Source organism: Sus scrofa, chromosome 15 (assembly GCF_000003025.6).
Source record: "Sus scrofa isolate TJ Tabasco breed Duroc chromosome 15, Sscrofa11.1, whole genome shotgun sequence".
NCBI lineage: Eukaryota > Metazoa > Chordata > Mammalia > Artiodactyla > Suidae > Sus > Sus scrofa.
The window spans coordinates 29718889-29737570 of NC_010457.5; the positions used below are offsets into that span (position 1 = coordinate 29718889).

The 18682-nt window shown below is 45.0% G+C and overlaps 1 protein-coding gene across 2 annotated transcripts; it reads left to right on the top strand.

Moving 5' to 3' along the window:
* NIFK (nucleolar protein interacting with the FHA domain of MKI67) lies at positions 136-15923 on the top strand. Of its 2 annotated transcripts, XM_021074506.1 has the most exons (8): positions 136-195; positions 2062-2220; positions 3717-3854; positions 10965-11073; positions 11885-12096; positions 14183-14245; positions 14368-14439; positions 15113-15923. In XM_021074506.1, exons 1-8 carry the CDS (start codon positions 151-153, stop codon positions 15296-15298), a joined length of 984 nt encoding a protein of 327 aa, XP_020930165.1. In that variant the 5' UTR covers positions 136-150; the 3' UTR covers positions 15299-15923.

Genomic DNA, 18682 nt, shown 5'->3' on the forward strand with positions numbered 1-18682 from the left:
TAATGAAACAAATGACACTTTCTCTCCACTTCCCCTAAAATTGTCCCTTTCAGCCCAAAAGCCCTGTGACTGAGCAAGGGTCAGCCAGGCAGGGCTGAGCATGCTGACTCATAGCTGGAAGGTTGGATGACCCCTCAGGGACCAGGCACAATGGATGGAAAAGGAGGAGAAGAGGAGGAAGGCGAGCAGGGCTGGGTAGGCACCTCAGCCCCACCTCTCAGAGTCTTCTGTTCCCAAGACCCAGCTCCCTAGATACTCAGCACACCCTGCCTTACCCTGAAGCTCTGACATCAGCCCTCACCATGCTACCTACCCCATCCCCTGCCAGGGGCTCCAGTGCATAGGTGGTGATGGTGGCCCCATAGGAAAGACATGCCACTATTGAGTTCCCACAGAGGGGTGGCATGGTGGGTGGTCAGTGGGGGCAAAAGAAAGGAGAGACATTCATTGAGCACACGCAGCCACACACTCAGGTCTGTAGAAGTGTCTGGAGGCATTTGGTTGTTAAGTGACTTGGGGGGAGAAGGGTGGTGCTGACATCAGGTGCTGGAGACAGGGTGCCAAGGCAGAGTGGGACACACAGTCCAGTGAAAAATTGTTCTACCCAAGAAGCCTCTGCCCTCTACAAGAAAAATCGGAAGGAGAAAACGTAATACCCAAATTTTAGGTAGTGCATTTGTTTTCATTGGGCAATCTGCCACCTCTGTCTCCCATACTGGCTGGCATGGACTACTACTGTAGCCTTGACTCCCTGTTTCTTCAGTCCACCTGCCACCCTAACTAGTGGAGTTATTTGAAAGGTATGAACAACCACAGCCTTCCATAAAACCCTCCCATTCCCCTGCATTTACAATAAAACCCAAGCTTTCAACCTTGACAAGCAGAGCCCTGGAGCTCCCACCTGCACCCTTGGTCCTCACCCCTTGCTGAGCTCCAGCCACAATGGCTGGTCCCTTCTTTCCAGCCTAAGACCTCCATGCCTGCTCCCCATGCCTTCAGGTCTCAGCTCAAAGCTACCTCCTCCGGAGGCCCTCCTTGCCACCCAGGATGCCTCTCCCCCAATCTCTTCAGTATCTCACATAGCACCAGACCCACCCTCAGACGTCCTTTATCTGCCCCTCCCCCCAAGCTCTAAGTTCCCCAAAGGCAGCAGCAGAGGGACGCACAATAAGAGCTCAAAAAACAAGTGAAAAAGGAAAATAGGGGAGTTACCATTGTGACTCAGTGGTAACGAATCCGACTAGTATCCATGAGGATGTGGGTTCCATCCCTGGCGTTGCTCACTGGGTTAAGGATCCTGCGTTGCCAGGAGCTGTGGTATGTGGAGTTGCTATGGCTGTGATGTAGGCGGGTAGTTGCAGCTCCGATTCAACCTGTAGCCTGAGAACTATGCTGAGGGTGCAGCCCTAAACAGCAAAAAGAAAGAAGATAAATAGAAAAGAATTAATGGTTAGCAAGACCTCAAGGGCACGAGTATTGTTTTGGGGTTGGTTTCGTTTTTGGTTTTGGTTTTTGACTGCGCTCAGGACTGGAGGAAGTTCCCTGGCCAGGGATAGAAACTGCAGCAGCTACCTGCCCTGAGCCAACCCGCTGAGACACCAGAGAATTTCTGGAGTCGATTGTCTAGGGGTCAAATGAAAGCTGCAGCTGCCCGGCTTACACCACAGCCACAGCAACACCAGATCTGAGCTGCATCTGTGACCTACACTACAGCTCACGGCAATGCTAGAACCTTATCCCAGTGAGCGAGGCCAGCGGTGGAACCCACACCTTCATGGATGCTAGTCGGGTTCTTAACCTGCTGAGGCACAATGGGAACTCCCTGGAGTTGGTTTTTATCCCAACCCTGGCCCTTGAAATGTGAGGGCCATAGAGGAAACGCTAACAAGCTATTCACAGCAATTTTGGGGAGCTGGCAGGTGTTAGAGTGAGGTCAGCGGCTGTTGAGGCAGGGGACGCCGGAGCTCGCTGGACCCTCCCCGCGCCCCGCCCAGGCCCCACCCCCTGCCGCGCCGCGTCGCGCCCAGGCCCCGCCCTCACTTCCGCTTTGGAACCCTACAGGACTCGCATTTCCGGGAGCTCCGCGTGGATTTGGTTAGCCCGGTAGCAGGCTTAATGGCGGCTCTCGCTGCCCAGGTTGGGCCGCTCTTGTCCCTGAATCCGCAAGAAGATGCTAAGTTCCAGAAGAAGGTAGCGCTGGCTCGCCGTCGCGCAACCAAGGTGAGTGGCCTGCGCGGCCCCAACCGCGAGAGGAGGCGGCTGGCGCGCCCTGGGCCTTCTGCCCAGCGCGTCTCGGCAGCCCCACGCCTGTGCCTCAGCAGGGTCACCCTGGAGGCCCCGACCCCAGGAGACTCCGACCCCAGGAGACCCCGACCCCAGGAGACCCCGACCCCAGGAGACCGAGGTTTTCCCGAGAGGACCGAAAAATGAAGGGGTGGGTGTTGGGGTGACGATGGAAAAGAGGAGGCCAGCCGATGGGAGCGCCCCTTGTACCGCAGATCAGCCCCAGATCCGAAAGAGCGTTCTTTGGCTCTGCCCCTGTAGGGAAAATGTGGCCTCTGTTCACTGGCACTAGTTTGGGAGTCGGAGTTTTGAGGAAGAGAAAGAACAGTTTTATTGCTTTGCCAGGCAAAGGAGGACACGGCAGGCTAATGCCTCAAAGCTATGTCCTGACTTGAGAGGGGATAGCAAGGGGTTTTATAGGTTTAGCTCGGAAGACAGGATTATTGATTAAGATGTCTATGTTATTCTTAATCCATAGATCATTTCAAAGTAGTCAAATCCGGAGTCAGTCGGTTTGGTGATGGTTTCTGGTTGTCTTCAGGGTTATCGTCCCTTGACCTTCTCTCTGGAATAAAGACTGCTTAAGGGGAAGGGGTGTCAGAAGAGTGTTTCAATTATAAAAGAAAACATTAGGTGCAATATAACTCTGATTAGAAAGTAAACATTAGTAATAAGTTAGCAGACCAAGGCAGGACACAACATAATGGAGACTGTTTTAACTAGGTTTTAGCTGTAACAGTATTTTCTAATCATTAACTCTCGAGTCAGCCTTTTGAGACTGAGGGGAGGCCTGGGAGACTAAAGGAAAGGCCGTTTATTTCAAAACACAAAGATTTAGGGTCTGGTACATGGTTTCATCCCCAAATTGGGGAGGTTCGGTTGCCAGGTCCATGGTTTTGGAATCCTTAAGAGACAATTTTTGCCAGGCTTCATTTGCTTACGACTAGGGGCCCTGACATAAAGTTCTGTTTCCCAAAGGTTTTAGCATAAAATGCATTCCCGGAAAACTTAAAAGTCCTTATTATAGAAAACAAGGGTATGTTGGAGGTACTGTTAACTAACGTCTTAAAATAGTTGACTTAGGTGAGTACGAATTAAACGATGATCTGCAAAACTGTACTTATGTGGAGTTCTTAGGCCAGAAGATTTTGAATAATGCGTTCAAACCATTGATTCACCGTATACTTACTGAGCATTGACTTTGGGGGCCTGGAATGGGGACGCTGAGAAGACAGTCTCCTGCTTGACAATTGTCTTTGTGGGGAGATGGACATTAAACAGTTAATTTTTATATTCTGTTGTGCTAAGTGGAGATGCAGGGTAGGTTCTTATCTGTTGTCTTAGACTGAAAGCAGGGAGTTTTCACAGGATTTGTTGCAATGTGTTGTTGTTTCTTATTTAAAAAAATATTTGCCTGGTCTTGATGTCTTCAGCAACCAGAGAAACAAAAACTTACTCCTGGAGTAATCTATGTGGGCCACTTACCTCCATCGCTATATGAAACCCAGATCCGAGCATATTTCTCCCAGTTTGGCACTGTTACAAGATTGAGACTGTCCAGGAGTAAAAAGGTAAGTTTTTTTTGGATTGAGATAAGTTGTTTCATTTTCCAAAAGAATATCACCCTTGACAGTGTATGGAGCATGTTCCTTATTATCGCTCCCTCTAGAAAGGGGTGGAGCGAGAACTAGAACCTGAAACAGCTGTGAGAGCAAAATCACTATTCCTGTTAATGTTTTACTGTTTACAAAAAAAAAAAAGTGATTGCCTTAAGTCCTCAAATTAAATTGACTGTCCTAATAAGTGAGTCATATTTGTGCTGTGACTACTAAGCCCCATGTACATGAACTTCAGTTTGAGGAGCTGGTTCATAGTCCCTTTGTAAAAGCCTCTGATAGCGAAGGTTGGTCAGGTGCATCGTTAGAGTAAGGATGGAGCAAGGCTACATAGGTGTGAGGCCTGGCTCCACAGTTAACCAACTGTGTGGCTTTGGACAAGTTATTTATACTCTCATACTTCAGTTTTCTGATTTGTAAGATAGAAACAAAATAGCACTGACATCTTAGGAGTATCTGAGCAAAGATTAAATGGGGTAATGACTGAAGGTTCTTAGAACAGTGTCTGAGCCACAAAGTACTATATAATGTTGTTTTGGGGAGGTTTTTTGCTGGTTTGTTTGGTTTTTTTTTTTTTTTTTTTTGAGGTCATACTAGCGGCATATGGCGGTTCCCAGGCTAGAGGTCAATTCAGAGCTACAGCTGCCGGCCCCAGCCACAGCAATGCAGGATCCGAGCTACATCTTCGACCACGTTACAGTTAACAGCGACACCAGATCCTTATCCCACTGAGTGAGGCCAGGGATCAAACCCAAAACCTCATGGCTCCTAGTCAGATTCATTTCCACTGAGCCACTATGGGAACTCCTATATAATGTTATTTTTGTATCATACCTTCACCTGTCCTGATAAAGAACTGATTGTGTTGTTTGTTTCAGTAGGGAGGGGAGGCCCACTTTATTTTCTTTCCCCACACTCACTTATTGGCTGTAACCATAGAGCTCTTGTTCTTGGAATCTTTTTTTCTTGTTACAGTTTTTCCACACTTTCCACTTGAGTTGTAACAGATCAAAGTTAAATTTTATGTTTGGGAGTTCCTGTCCTGGCTCTACAGAAACAAATCTGACTAGCATCCATGAGGACGCAGGTTCAATCCCTGACCTTGCTCAGTGGGTTAAGAATGACGACTCGGATCTGATGTGGCTGTGGTGTAGGCCAGTGGCTATAGCTCTAATTCAGCCCCTAGCCTGGGAACCTCCATGTGCCGTGGGAGCCAAAAAAAAAAATTTATATTTGATTTGGCACAAGTGGGGATAGGACACACACTAGCTGGATATTACGTTTTATGTTGCCAAAGCAACATCTCAACAGTAAAGGGGATTTTAAATTTAAAATGCTTCAGAGGAAGTGTCCATTGACAGGAATGGATAAAGAACATGTGGTGCATATATGCAATAGAGTATTAGTCATAAAAAAAGAATGAAATAATACCATTTACAGCAACATGGACGGATCTAGAGATTATCATACAACATAAATTAAGAGAAAGACAAGTACTGGAGTTCCCATTGTGGCGCAGTGGTTAACGAATCCAACTAGGAACCATGAGGTTGAGGGTTCGATCCCTGGCCTTGCTCAGTGGGTTAAGGATCCGGCATTGCCGTGAGCTGTGGTGTAGGTTGCAGACGTGGCTCGGATCCCACGTTGCTGTGACTCTGGCGTAGGCACGGCTACGATTAGACCCCTAGCCTCGGAATCTCCATATGCCTCGGGAGCGGCCATAGAAAAGGCAAAGACCAAAAAAAGAAGAGAGAGAAAGACAAGTACCATATATTACTTATACATGGAATCTTTTTGTCTTTTTTTTTTTCTTTTATTCCCTGCGGTATAGGGAGTTCCGGGCTAGGGGTCAGAGGGCTGGGTATTGAACTTGCCTCCCAGAGTTCCCAAGGAGCTGCCAATCTAGATGCGCCACAGAGGGAACTTCTGTATGTGGAATCTCTAAAAAAGATACAAATGAACTTACTTGCAGAGCAGGAATAGACTCACAGACTCTGAAAACAAACTTAATAGTTACTAAAGGGGACAGGTTCAGGGAGGGGTGGACTTGGGGTTTGGAATTTGTGTGTGCACTCTGAGGTGTATAGAATGATTGGCCAGCAGGGACTTGCTGTACACCACAGGGAACTCTACCCAGTATTCTGTGGTGATCTATATGGAGAAAGAATGGATATGTGTATAACTGAATCACTTTGCTGTACAACAGAAATTATCTCAACATTGTAAATTATTGCAAATAGTTCCTATTGTGGTTCAGCTGGTCAGGAATCTGACTACTAACCATAAGGATGCAGGTTCGATCTTTGGCCTCACTCATTGGGTTAAGGATCCAGCATTGCTGAGCTGTGGTGTAGATCTCAGATTTGGCTTGGATCCTGTGTTGTTGTGGCTGTGGTGTAGGCTGGCAGCTACATCGCCAATTCGACGCCTAGCCTGGGAACCTCCATATGCCTCAGGTGCGGCCCTAAAAAGACAAAAAAAAAATTAATAAAATAAAATGCTTCGGGAACTTCTCTGGTGGCCTAGCAGGTTAGGGATCTGGCATTGTCATTGTTGAGGCTAGGGTCACTGTTTTGGTATGGGTTCAGTCCCTGGCCTGAGAACCTCCACGTGCTGTGGGCATGGCCAAAAGAAAAATCCTGATATTTCTTCTATTCTAACCAAAATAATGTGTTTTCTCTGTATTTTCCCCTTTTTCGCCATTCGCCAGTTGGTAATGGTTGCATCTTAGGCAGACAAGATACTGCAAATACCCTGAAGTCTGGTAGAGACCAGCTTAATGACTGTTCACCTTTATCAGATGTCAGCTTGATCTCATGCTTCAGATCTTTGATCTTTAAGAAACAGACTAGAATCTATCATTTTGCTGCAGACTTGTTCATTCAACAGTCTCCTTTGAGCCTTATCCATGCAACTGGTGCTTTATTCCTTTTCTTGATTACACTGCAGTTTATTTATCTACCATCCTGTTGAACATAAGGATACAAATGAACTTAACTTGCAATTTTTCAGTCTTGTAGGTGAAGCTGCTGGGAACCTTCTTTTTGCAGCAGGTATAGGTAACTTTCTCTAGAATAGTTTTTTTTGGACTTAGAATCCCCAAGAAGAAATAAGTTCGTTTGTTTCTTTTTTGGCCATCCAGCCACAACTTTGACCTGTGCTGCAACTGTGGCAGCGCTGGAACCTTTAACCCACTGTGCCGGACAGGGGAGTGAATCTTCGTCCTGGTGCTGTAAGGACACTGCTGATCCCATTGCACCATAGCAGGAACTCCAAAGAAATAAGTTTTACAGCGTAAGCCAACACACATATACGTGTACATAAACATACCTGAAGTAAAAGTCCTATGAGAGCTTGCTTAATCTTTCTATTCAGTTGTGGGGTTGTTTTTTTGCTTATTTGTTCTTAAGGGCTGCACCCTCAGCATGTGGAGGTTCCCAGGCCAGGGGTTGAATTGGAGCTACAGCTGCCGGCCTACGCCACAGCTACAGCAACGCCAGATCTGAAATGAGTCTGCAACCTACACCACAGCTCACAGCAACGCCGGATCCTTAACCTACTGAGCAAGGCCAGGGATGGAACCCACAACCTCATGGTTCCTAGTCGGATTCATTAACCACTGAGCCACGACAGAAACTCCGCCTTTTTGTATTTTTGCCCTTACTGTCTTTTTGAAACATTCTTCAGCCTTTTGTGGGATGTAATTTTGTCGGTGTTTTTTGATATTTCAGTACAGAAGTAGTTTTCCCTCAGGTTTGTCTTTTGGGAAAAAAGTCTACAGGGAGGTAGAAAAAATGGTACAATGGGAGTTCCCGGGTGGCAGTGGGATAAGGATCTGGTATTCTTATTGCCATGGTACAGGTTCAATCTCTGTCCTGGGAACTTCCTCACGCCGAGGTCACAGGCAAAATAAAACCCAACAAGACAAAATCAAGGAATGGTGTAATGAACACCCCCCACCTGGATTCACCCATTACTAACATCCTGACACATTGGCTTCATCTCTTCCTTGTCTAAAAAAAACAAGCACACAGAGTTCCTGTTGTCGTGCAGCGGAAACAAATCTGACTAGGAACCATGAGGTTGCTGGTTCCATCCCTGGCTTCACTCAGTGGGTTAAGGCTCCGGTGTTGTGGCTGTGGTGTAGGTCACAGATGCGGCTAGGATCTGGTGTAGCTGTGGCTCTGACATAGGTTGGTGACGACAGCTCCAATTAGATTCCTAGCCTGGGAATCTCCAGATGCCGTGGGTACGGCCCTCAAAAGACAAAAAAAACACAACAACAACAACACCAAAAAAACAGGCACACCTTTTTGTTTCATTGAACCTTTTGAAGTGGCAGTCACAACACTTTAGTACTAAGTACACCATCGTAAATATAAGAATGGGGCATTCTCCTACGTTATCACTGCCTGATGATCTTGTTTACTGCCCGCCCACACATACCCCTGGGGCACCCTCCCCATTCTGGGAAAGTTAGGGTCATGCATTGCACTTGGTCGCTTCATCCCATCTAGAACTACATTTGCCCTGTTTGACTTGTTTGGCTTTTCTGGACATTGGCTTTTTTAAGAGGCCAGTCAGAGAAAACCTGCTCCTGCTGGGATGCACTGACAGGTGTCATTTCCAGCTTTGTTGCCCAGTAAAACTGCCACCTCCCCACCCACACCAGTTTTGACTGCTTGGTATTTCTAGCATTCTGGGATACTAGGTCAGGGTTTGAAGTTTTAAGTTTTTGGTTTGGGGGACACTTTGCATGTGTTCAGAAAGATTCATGAGTTCACAGTGTGTTGCATTGAGCTGCATTTCACCATCTTCCATTCCATCTTTTCCCTCCTGAGTGAGAACTGGGATTGTAAAAGGATTGCCAGACATTTAAAATTTTACCAGAATCAGGAGTTCCCGTCATGGCGCAGTGGTTACCGAATCCGACTAGGAACCATGAGGTTGCGGGTTCGATCCCTGCCCTTGCTCAGTGGGTTAACGATCCGGCGTTGCCGTGAGCTGTGGTGTAGGTTGTAGGTGTGGCTCGGATCCTGCGTTGCTGTGGCTCTGGCGTAGGCCAGTGGCTACAGCTCCGATTGGACCCCTAGCCTGGGAACCTCCATATGCCGCGGGAGTGGCCCAAGAAATAGCAAAAAAAAGACCAAAAAAAAAAAAATTTTTTACCAGAATCATCCTTTGCAGGTAACTAAGGCTCTGGGTTGTGGCCGTTTCTGGGTTGCCAGCGGTAGGAATGAGCCTCTAGCTTCCTGGCTTCCAACTCTGTTAAGCTGCACACCTTTTTCATGACTCCTTATTTCCAGAATCCCCAGTTTTGATCCCTATCCAAGAGTAATATTTAGTCAAGTTTCTTTTTTTTCTTTCTTTTTTTTTTTCTTTCTTTTTTTTTAAGAGCCGCACTCGATGTACATAGAGGTTCCCAGGCTAGGGGTTGAATCTGAGCTACAGCTGCCAGCCTACGCCACAGCCACAGCAACCCTGGATCCTTAGCCCACTGCTCAAGGCCAGGGACTGAATCTTGAGTCCTCATGGATACTAGTTGGGTTTGTTACCACTGAGCCACAATGGGAACTCCTGTAAAGTCTTTTCTGGTTGTCACTAAGGTTGGAAGTGTGGAGGAGGAAAAGTTCTTTTTGTATGTACTGCCTCCTAGGTTCTCTGGCCGGGAGGAATGCTGTAACTTACTTAGACTGACGAGACAGAGGTTAGCAAGAGTGAAACAAGCTCCCAGAAGTCTTCTTACATGAGGGAGCTCTCAGACGTGAAGCACTCAGAAGTTGGTTAAAACCATGCAGCACCTTGGCAGAGAAGCAAGGAGTTTCAGAAGGAGCGACAAGATAAAGGAAAAGTGCTTTGAGTTGTGGGAAGGCAAATAAATGGGAGACCAGCCATGGAAAAGGTCCTGTTAGTAAAGCCTGTTATGTGGCTTCCTCTGACTTTTGTCTTTCTGGTGGGGGTGGGGGAAGACACCTTTGTAGATGCATGTCCTGATTTTAGGTAAATAAGGGGAGGGCAGAGTTTTTCTTGTATCTGCTGCTGAATTCCTTCAGCTCAAAATAACCCTGTGCCAAAGTAGCAGGTGTGGGGCAGGCCCATGTTGCCACCCTGCAGTAACACTGAGTACTCATTCGACAGACATCATGGGTAGTAGCACTGGTGGATTATTGAATATTTTCTTAGCAACTCTATGAGAGTGGTTGTTATATAGCGGTCATTTTCCATTTTCTAGAAAGAAAAATTTGAGCTTAAACACTCCTCACCCAGGTAAGTGTCAGGGCCAGGACCCAAACCTGGGCATTCAGGCCTAGAACTCATTTTACCAAGATAGGGGAGAAAATCCACTTTATGTTGTGGTTTGGAGCCCAAGAACCCCAGGTGCGTGTTTAAATAAGAGAATGTTGGCACTGGCCCTCTGCCCCAGCTCCGAAGGTGACCAGCCACTAGTAAACATGAAAATGAATGCAGGGTTTTATTGACTAGCTTGGAGACACTGAAGAGTTCATTTCTTTTCCGGTTTTTGTTTTGGTTGTTTTTTTCGACCATCTCGGCATGTGGAAATTCCCAGGCAGGGATCAAACTCGAGCCACAGCAATGACAGCGCTGGATCCTTCACCCTTTGCATCACAAGGGAACTCCTGGGCAGTATTAATACATTGGTAACATGACTGCCAGTGAGTTCAATAAGGAGTAAAGAACTGTGGGACCCAACCAAGTTCTCTCTCTCTCTTTTTGCCACACCTGCTCCATATAGAAGTTCCAAGGATCGCACTAGTGAAACAGTAATGACAGTGCCAGGTCTTTAACCGCTAGGCCACCAGGGGACACCCAAATAAAGTTCTAATTCTAACAGTGTATTTATCGTGTGTGATCACAGTCCCATGAATACTTCAAAATCAGTGACAAGTTCAGACTATTTTGAATCTTCTCTTTCCTCATAGCAGTCGCCACACTGTGATTTGAAATTGGAATTAAGGGTGTCTTATTAGTGATGATCTATTGGGAGTTGAATGGCATGTTAGAATTTAATAGTTCTAATTTTGGGGGTGGATTTTTCCATTGCAGACTGGAAATAGCAAAGGCTATGGCTTTGTGGAGTTTGAATCTGAAGATGTTGCCAGAATAGCTGCTGAAACAATGAACAACTACCTTTTTGGAGAAAGACTCTTGAAGTGTGAGTATGCTGCCTTAGCTGTAGTTGAGTGGATGCCTCCTGCTGACATGGCTGTTCTCTCACCCTGTTGATGGGAGCGAGTCTCAGAAGCTGGTTAAGGTCGGTCTTCCTTCACACATGACACACACAGCTCTAGCCAGGCCCAGAGGGGCTGAGTAGGGGACCTAAAGGTTCTGATCTCTGGTAGGATACAGTTCCTTTTTAAAATGGAGGTAGTTTATCTTGAAAATGATCCCAGGAAAACACTTGGAGGGAGTGGAGACAAAGAGGGGAAGGAAGTCAGTAAGTCGGTGAACCGTATGTTAACAAGCAGGTCACCACATAGGATCTGGTAACCCTGGGAGACAGACCTATTCCAGCTGACAAGCCGGGGGGCTGGGTTGTGTACCACCCCATCCATCACAGGTGGGTGATGCCAGGGGCCTGGGCCTGCGTTGCATATGGGCCCATGGGCTAATGTAGCCAGAGGGATGTGAGTAAGCAGTCAGCTGGCATGAAGGCTTCTGCCCCCGAGGGTCACAAGCTAACAGGAACCCTGGGGCCTGGGTGCTGTCACTGTCCTTCACACTGCTCTGTGAATTCTGTCGCTGGCCCCTAGGGCAGCTTGGGACACAGACTGTCTGACAAACAGTTGTGGGCTCTGTGATTTGCCCTTAAGTACCTGTTTAACCTTCACGTTTCTCCGTGTAAATGGGGCACACATCATTTTGGTGATGCTGTGAGGAAAAACTACAAGGGGGAAATTCTAAAGCTTAAATCCTTTCCCTTCCATTTAGCTGAACTTTTTTTTTTTTTTTTTCCTTAATGATAGGTCATATCATACCACCTGAAAAAGTACATGAAGAACTTTTTAGAGAGTGGCACATGCCATTTAAAAGGCCGTCGTTCCCGGCAGTGAAACGCTATAATCAGAAGCGGACGCTTCGACAAAAGCTGCGGATGGAGGAGAGATTTAAAAAGAAGGAAAAATCTCTCAGGAAGAGATTAGCTAAAAAGGGAATTGATTATAATTTTCCTTCATTGGTAAATACTCCTTTATGAAATGTCTCTTGCTTTGTACCTCACTGTTATAATGTGTTTATGGTTTCATGGATAAAGTAACCTGGTGCTGATCCCATACTAGGTTTTGACTAAATATTTAAAACACCGCATCATGGGTTTTTCTTTGTAAGTTTGTTGGAGCAGATCTTACCTCCACTATACAGAAGAGGAAACTCCTGAACAGGATTGGCTGACTTGGCAACATTTTCCTGATTTAATAACTTTAGGTTATTGAGGTTTTAAACCCTGTTTTACCAAAAACCGTAATACTTATAGATTGCTAGTAAAGGCATTATTACCAGAATTAAATATTTGGTTTATTGTGTGTTATCAGTAAATATCAAGACTGTAAATTGACCATCCTTTTTATGCTATTCTAGTTAAAATTTTGTTTCATGGTCTTTTAAGTTGGGAATATTCCGAAAGTGTATGTGAGAATCAACCAGTAAACAAAAGTTCTGTGAATTAAATGAGTGGGAGTTGAAATACAGCGAGGCTGCTCACATGAATGGGGTGTAACAGGTTTTCATCTGGTTTTCACTTCCTTGCTTGTTGACTAGGGACTCCTTGCTCACTCTTCCTCCTTCTCATGGTGAGGTGAGCTCCACAAATCTTTAGATTGTTTTGGGTCTTTGATCGACTCTGTCAGCTTATTTCCAAAAAGTTAATTAGTTGATAAGAGATGGTATCTGTTCCTGAGTTTACTAGGTCTTTTAACCTTACCCAGAAACTAGAAGACTGAATTGCCATCCTTGGGCCCAGTTCCTGATTGACTTTTGTTTTTTCATTTTCATTGAGGTGTAGTTGATTTGCAATATTATATATTAGTTTCAGGTGTACAACATAGTGATTCAGTGTTTGTTTTTTTTTGTTTGGTCTTTTTGCCTTTCCTAGGACCGTTCCCGCAGCATATGGGGGTTCCCAGGCTAGGGGTCGGATCAGAGCTGTAGCCACCAGCCTCCACCAGAGCCACAGCAATGCGGGATCCGGGCCACGTCTGCAAATAGACCACAGCTCATGGCAATGCCGGATCCTTAACTCATTGAGCAAGGCCAGGGATCGAACCCGCAACCTCATGGTTCCTAGTCGGATTCGTTAACCACTGTGCCACCAAGGGAACTCCGTGATTCAGTGTGTTTATAGATTATGCTCCATGTTCCAATTAGTGTTTTCATTTCTTTTGGATATATTCCCAGGAGTAGAAGTGGAGTTGCTGGATCATATGAAAGGTTTTGTTGGTTGTTTTTTCCCCCAGGTATTTTTAGTTTTTGAGCAACCTCTGTGCTATTCTCCATAGTGGTTGTTACCAGTTTACATTCCTGCCAACAGTGTTGGGGGGGGGTCCTTTTCTCCCCACCCTCTCCAGCATTTGTTATTTGGGGTGTTTTTGACAATGGCCATTCTGACAACTGTGAGGTGACAATTTTTGTTTTGTTCTTTCCTTTGCTGGCTGCACCTGAGGTATGTGGAAGTTGGCTAGGAGTCAAATGGGAGCTGCAGCTGCTGGCCTACACCACAGCTACAGCAACGCCGCATCATTAACCCACTGATGGAGGCCTGGGATTGAACCCACATCTTCACGGACCCTATGTCAGGTTCTTAACCTGCTGAGCCACACCTGGGATTCCCACAGTTTTTAATAAGCTCTGTCAAAACAGCATTTTGTCACAGTCCTCGGGCCCAGGCACTCTCGTGATTAATTTGGGAGCTAGGACAGTGAAGCATGTGAGAACAGTCTTTCCTGTGGCCCATTTGTTGCTTTATGGGGAACAGACCTTCTGTATTCACCTTTGTCCTGGGTCCACCCTCCTGGGGCAGGATTCTCACTGGCCAGGTCAGCCCCTGTCTCTGGGTCTTCACTTCAGCCCCTGCGGCTTCTGCCATTCCTCAGGTGCCTCTAGTACTTTTGCCCTTTACTTAAGATCATTCACTCTATTGGTGAATTTCGCTTTTTATTGAAATGCTCTGTCATTTAGCAGAGGGTTTATTAATAGGTATAAGGACCTAATGGTAAGTTTTAAATCGTGAGTGAGACTGCTAATTTATAACTTCTCTATGTTTACTTAAGGTCTTACATAAAGATGAGGAAAAGCCTTCATTCACTGGTCCTCGAAATTCCAGAAAGCACCAGGTAAAATTTTCCGTTGTCATATTACATACAGATATTCAAGAAAGACAAATAGGGAAATGTATACAAGACTACTATAGCTGATAAACATGCAGCTTGATAAAGTCTCTTAAAATTTATTGAAGGCTTTACGGAAGAAGAAGAAGAAAGAGGCCTTGGCCGCTCTTAACACCCCTGAGAAGACAGTGGATAGCCAGGTAAGATTTCACAGAGGAAAAGCAGCTGCTGCTATTGTTGCTTTGTTAAAAATTTCATTTAATCTTGTGATTTGGGGGTACATCCTTGATAGTGAATTTAACAAAAGTTATCATTGTGAGTTTATCGCAATTTTTATCTTTTGAGCCAAGTGAGTCAGTAGAGAAGTGAGGCCAGTCTCCTTATAAATGTTTGGCTAGAGTTGTCTACCTCCATGCTCTGTGCTGGAGGGAATTCTGTCCATTAGTTGTGAGTTTCCATAGTAAGTGTGATGAGCACCTAAGCTCTTCTGTATCTTCAGAAGATGGAAATGAGCCTTGGAGTTCCCAAAATGGCTCAGGGCTAAAGAACCTGACTAGGATCCATGAGGATGTGGGTTCGATCTCTGGCCTCACTCAGTAGGTTAAGGATCCAACATTGCCATGAGCTGTGGGGGTAGGTCTCAGACACGGCCTAGATCTGGCGTGGCTGTGGCTGTGGCATAGGCCAGCGACTACAGTTCCCATTCGACTCCTAGCCTAGGAACTTCCATATGCCTCAGACGCGGCCCTAAAAAAAAAAAAAAGAAACAAACCTACGGTAACATGCATAATTAAAAGTAGAGGGGAGGTGACGGCAGGTCATTCCTAATTTCCCCCTGCATTTATAATACAATCTTTCACTTGTTGAACCCAGGGCCCCACACCAGTGTGTACACCAACATTTTTGGAGAAACGAAAGTCAGAAGTGGCTAAAATGAATGATGATGATAAAGATCACGAAATTGTTTTCAAGCAGCCCGTATCTGGTGCAAAAGAAGAAACACAGGAGACTCAGATACCTACAAGTTCAAGGAAAAAGAGAAGAAAAAACAATCAGTGATTCTGAATGTATTGTGTATAGTTCTGAAAAATGTGATTTTATGATGGAAGCTGACTTCTTTGTATTTAACGAGATAGAATAGAATGCAACCAGTAACAAGATTTTTGGAGGGAAAGGCTTTTTTAAGTCTGTAAGGAAAGCCACCCGTAATTTCCTCTTCTTGCCCTTACACAGATGCAGGGCTGCACACCAGCTACGGCAGCCGGCAGACGCTACCGCTCATCCTGTCTGCTTGGGCTTTGTCTGCAGCGTTCAGAGCTGTCCTTAGTTACTTGGCCTGGATAGAAGGTCTCTATTACCCACAGCTTTAAGAACTAAACTGTAGCCTTTGTTGTTACCATCATAAAGGAAAATAAAATCTTGCTTGACCACTTACATTGTTCTCTGTTAGACCAAGCACATTTAACCCATCAGTTCAATTCTATGGAGAGTGACGGAAGCAGTGTAAATTCTGAGATTCATTTCTGTGTATATGGTCATTTTTACCAATATTAAATTAGTTTGGGGTGGGCTAGCATGGATTAATTAGTAACTATCATCTTGTATCATTATCCTCAATCTAGAGGTAAATTTCAAGATTCAAGCAGTAACCACCAAATAAACTTTGTCTATATTTTTTAGAGGACTTCAGTGTCTTGAAGTAAAATAGTCCGTTTTTGCCTTTTCAGCTATCTTTGAGTTTCTTATGACCTTGAAAGGTGTTTTTGTATCAACTAAGTCAGATGCCTTGGAAACATTCATTGCCACCAAATGTTTTTTCGTCTGATACTTGTAAAACATTTACTGTGATAAGATCTAGCTAGGTGTTCTGGTACAGAATGCAAAACAATTGGTTTTTTAAGTATATACAAAGAACCTATTTCACCTCTAGAATAGCCCCTGTTCAGTTTGTGTGTGTTGAATCATTCAATTAACTGCTTCCCTTTCTGAGCTATCTCTGAACTTGGACATCTGGAAGTCCATCTGGTTTACCCTTCCCAACCTGCAAACCCAGCCACCCCCTTGGGCCTGGTACCATTCGGCATCTCTTGTTGTGTAAGGGACTTTCTAATGTGCCCTGGAGATGGGAGTGCGTGAATTCTGTCTTTAGCATTTATCATTGCAAAGGATGCTTTTTACAAGAAACAGTTGAAGTTATGTCTAAAGAGTATTTTCCCACAGACTAGATTAGGATCAAGTGGTGTGGCTTTGATTTTCAAATTTTGTAGGGAGTTTTTTCTCTGCAAAATTAAATAAATAAGGTGAAAGGGGTACCATTCAAAACTATGATCAGAATGACCACAACAATGTAACATGGCATTCCTTTTTAAATGGGAAGTTAAGCATCAAAATACTGATGTGGAAGCACATGTGTTGCTCTTGTACATAATCATTGCAAAAAGCTGTAAAGGCAAAGGGAATGTACTCTGTAGACAAGGTTCAGTTGGAGCCAGACACTTCTCAGGCTGCGTATTCGCCCTAAGGTAGAGTGGCAAGTGAATAAGTCATTGTGACATATGACAGGATGTTTCCTCTTCCTCTTGCCGACGTTACTTGGAAAGCATTTTGGCCGTGTCCAAGGCGGCTAGGACTGGAGACTGTAATCCTGCTGGCTGATCACTTGAGGTGAGAAGCTAAGCTGTGCTGATAGGAATTCCAGTCTCACTGTGATCCCACAAAGGCTCTGGTTCCAAGACTGATAGAGGTGGGTGGTCTAGGCCACCGACCCCATGTGATCATTGGCTGTGATGCTGATGGCTGCTATTCCTGAGCCCACAAGTATGATGTATATAAATAATATGCACTTTTTCTTTTTTTTTTTTTTGTCTTTTTGCCATTTCTTGAGCCGCTCTCGCAGCATATGGAGGTTCCCGGGCTAGGGGTCTAATTGGAGCTGTAGCCACCAGCCTACACCACAGCCACAGCAATGTGGGATCTGTGACCTACACCACAGCTCACGGCAATGCTGGATCCTTAACCCACTGAGCAAGGCCAAGGATCAAACCTGCAACCTCATGGTTCCTAGCCAGATTCATTAACCACTGCACCACAATGGGAACTCCAATATGCACTTTCTTTAGGCAGAAATAATGTGGCCCAAACTTAACTGCATCGTGGGGCATCCTATGGCCAAAAGTATAAATCCGAAAACCAAGTCTGACCCATGGGTGGCTTAGTTTTGGTTTTTTGCCACACCTGCTGCATGTGGAAGTTCATGGGCCAAAAATCCAACGTGCCACAGTTGTAACCTGTGCCATAGCTGTGCAAAACCAAATCCTTAACCTGCTGTGCCACAGGGGAGCTTGTTTTACTTTTTCTGTTTTTTCTTCTTTTTAGGGCTGTACCCTCAGCATATGGAGGTTCCCAAGGCAGAGGTCAAATCCCACCTACACCACAGCTCACAGCAATGCCGAATCCTTAACCCACTGAGCGAGGTCAGGGATCAAACCTACATCCTCATGGATACTAGTCAGATTGGTTTCTGCTGAGCCACCACAGGAACTCTGAGATGATGTGGTTTTAGCTTGCCTTTTTTTTTTTTTTTTTTTTTTTTGGCTGCCCCTGTGGCATGGGGAAGTTCCTGGACCAGGAATTGAACCCATGCCACAGCAGTGACAGCGCTGGATCCTTAACCTGCTGTGCTATCAGAGAACTCCAGTTTTAGATTTTTGAGTCAATGTGTTACCTATCCTGACAAAACAAGAAGAGAAAGTGGGCTTCAAGTATCCTACTTAAGTTCACAGTAGAGTATGAGTTATTAAATTAGATGTCAAAGCATTGTGTCTATTTTGCAGTGACCCTCCAGCTTTGCCAAAAGAATACAATTTATGTTGACACTCCCAGACCAAGTACTCAGCACAGTATTCCCAACTCAGGAAAGCGACAACCAGAAGAATTAGAAAATTTTAAATGGAGTATCTCAGCATAATATTTCTTGACCTGTAAAAAATGAGAATGAGACTGTAACATTTCCAAATGGCTTCCTTGATAGCCAAACAAGGAGAGATTTACCAATGACAAAAACAAGGCAATTGTGTTATGTTGTAGCAACTGAAGAAATGTATCCAGATAAGTAAACTAAAAAACAGCCTTTCAGCAAGAACAGTTGCTTTGAAAAAAGGGAGCAACATGAAGAGTCCATTTAAAAGTAAAAGGAGTTACTGCTGAGGTGCAGTAGATAAAAAATCATGGGAGAGAATGGGGAAAAAAGTATATGTAGGTATAACTGAATCATTTTTAAAAAAGATTAAAGAAATACACTGTTAAGTGAAAAGGGAGAGTTCCCTGGTGGGCTAGTGGTTAAGACTTGAGGCTTTCACACTGCAGCCCATGTTCAGTCCCTGAGATCCCACATCATGCTGCTGCACACCATAACCAAAAGTTGAAAAAAAAAATTTATGTGAG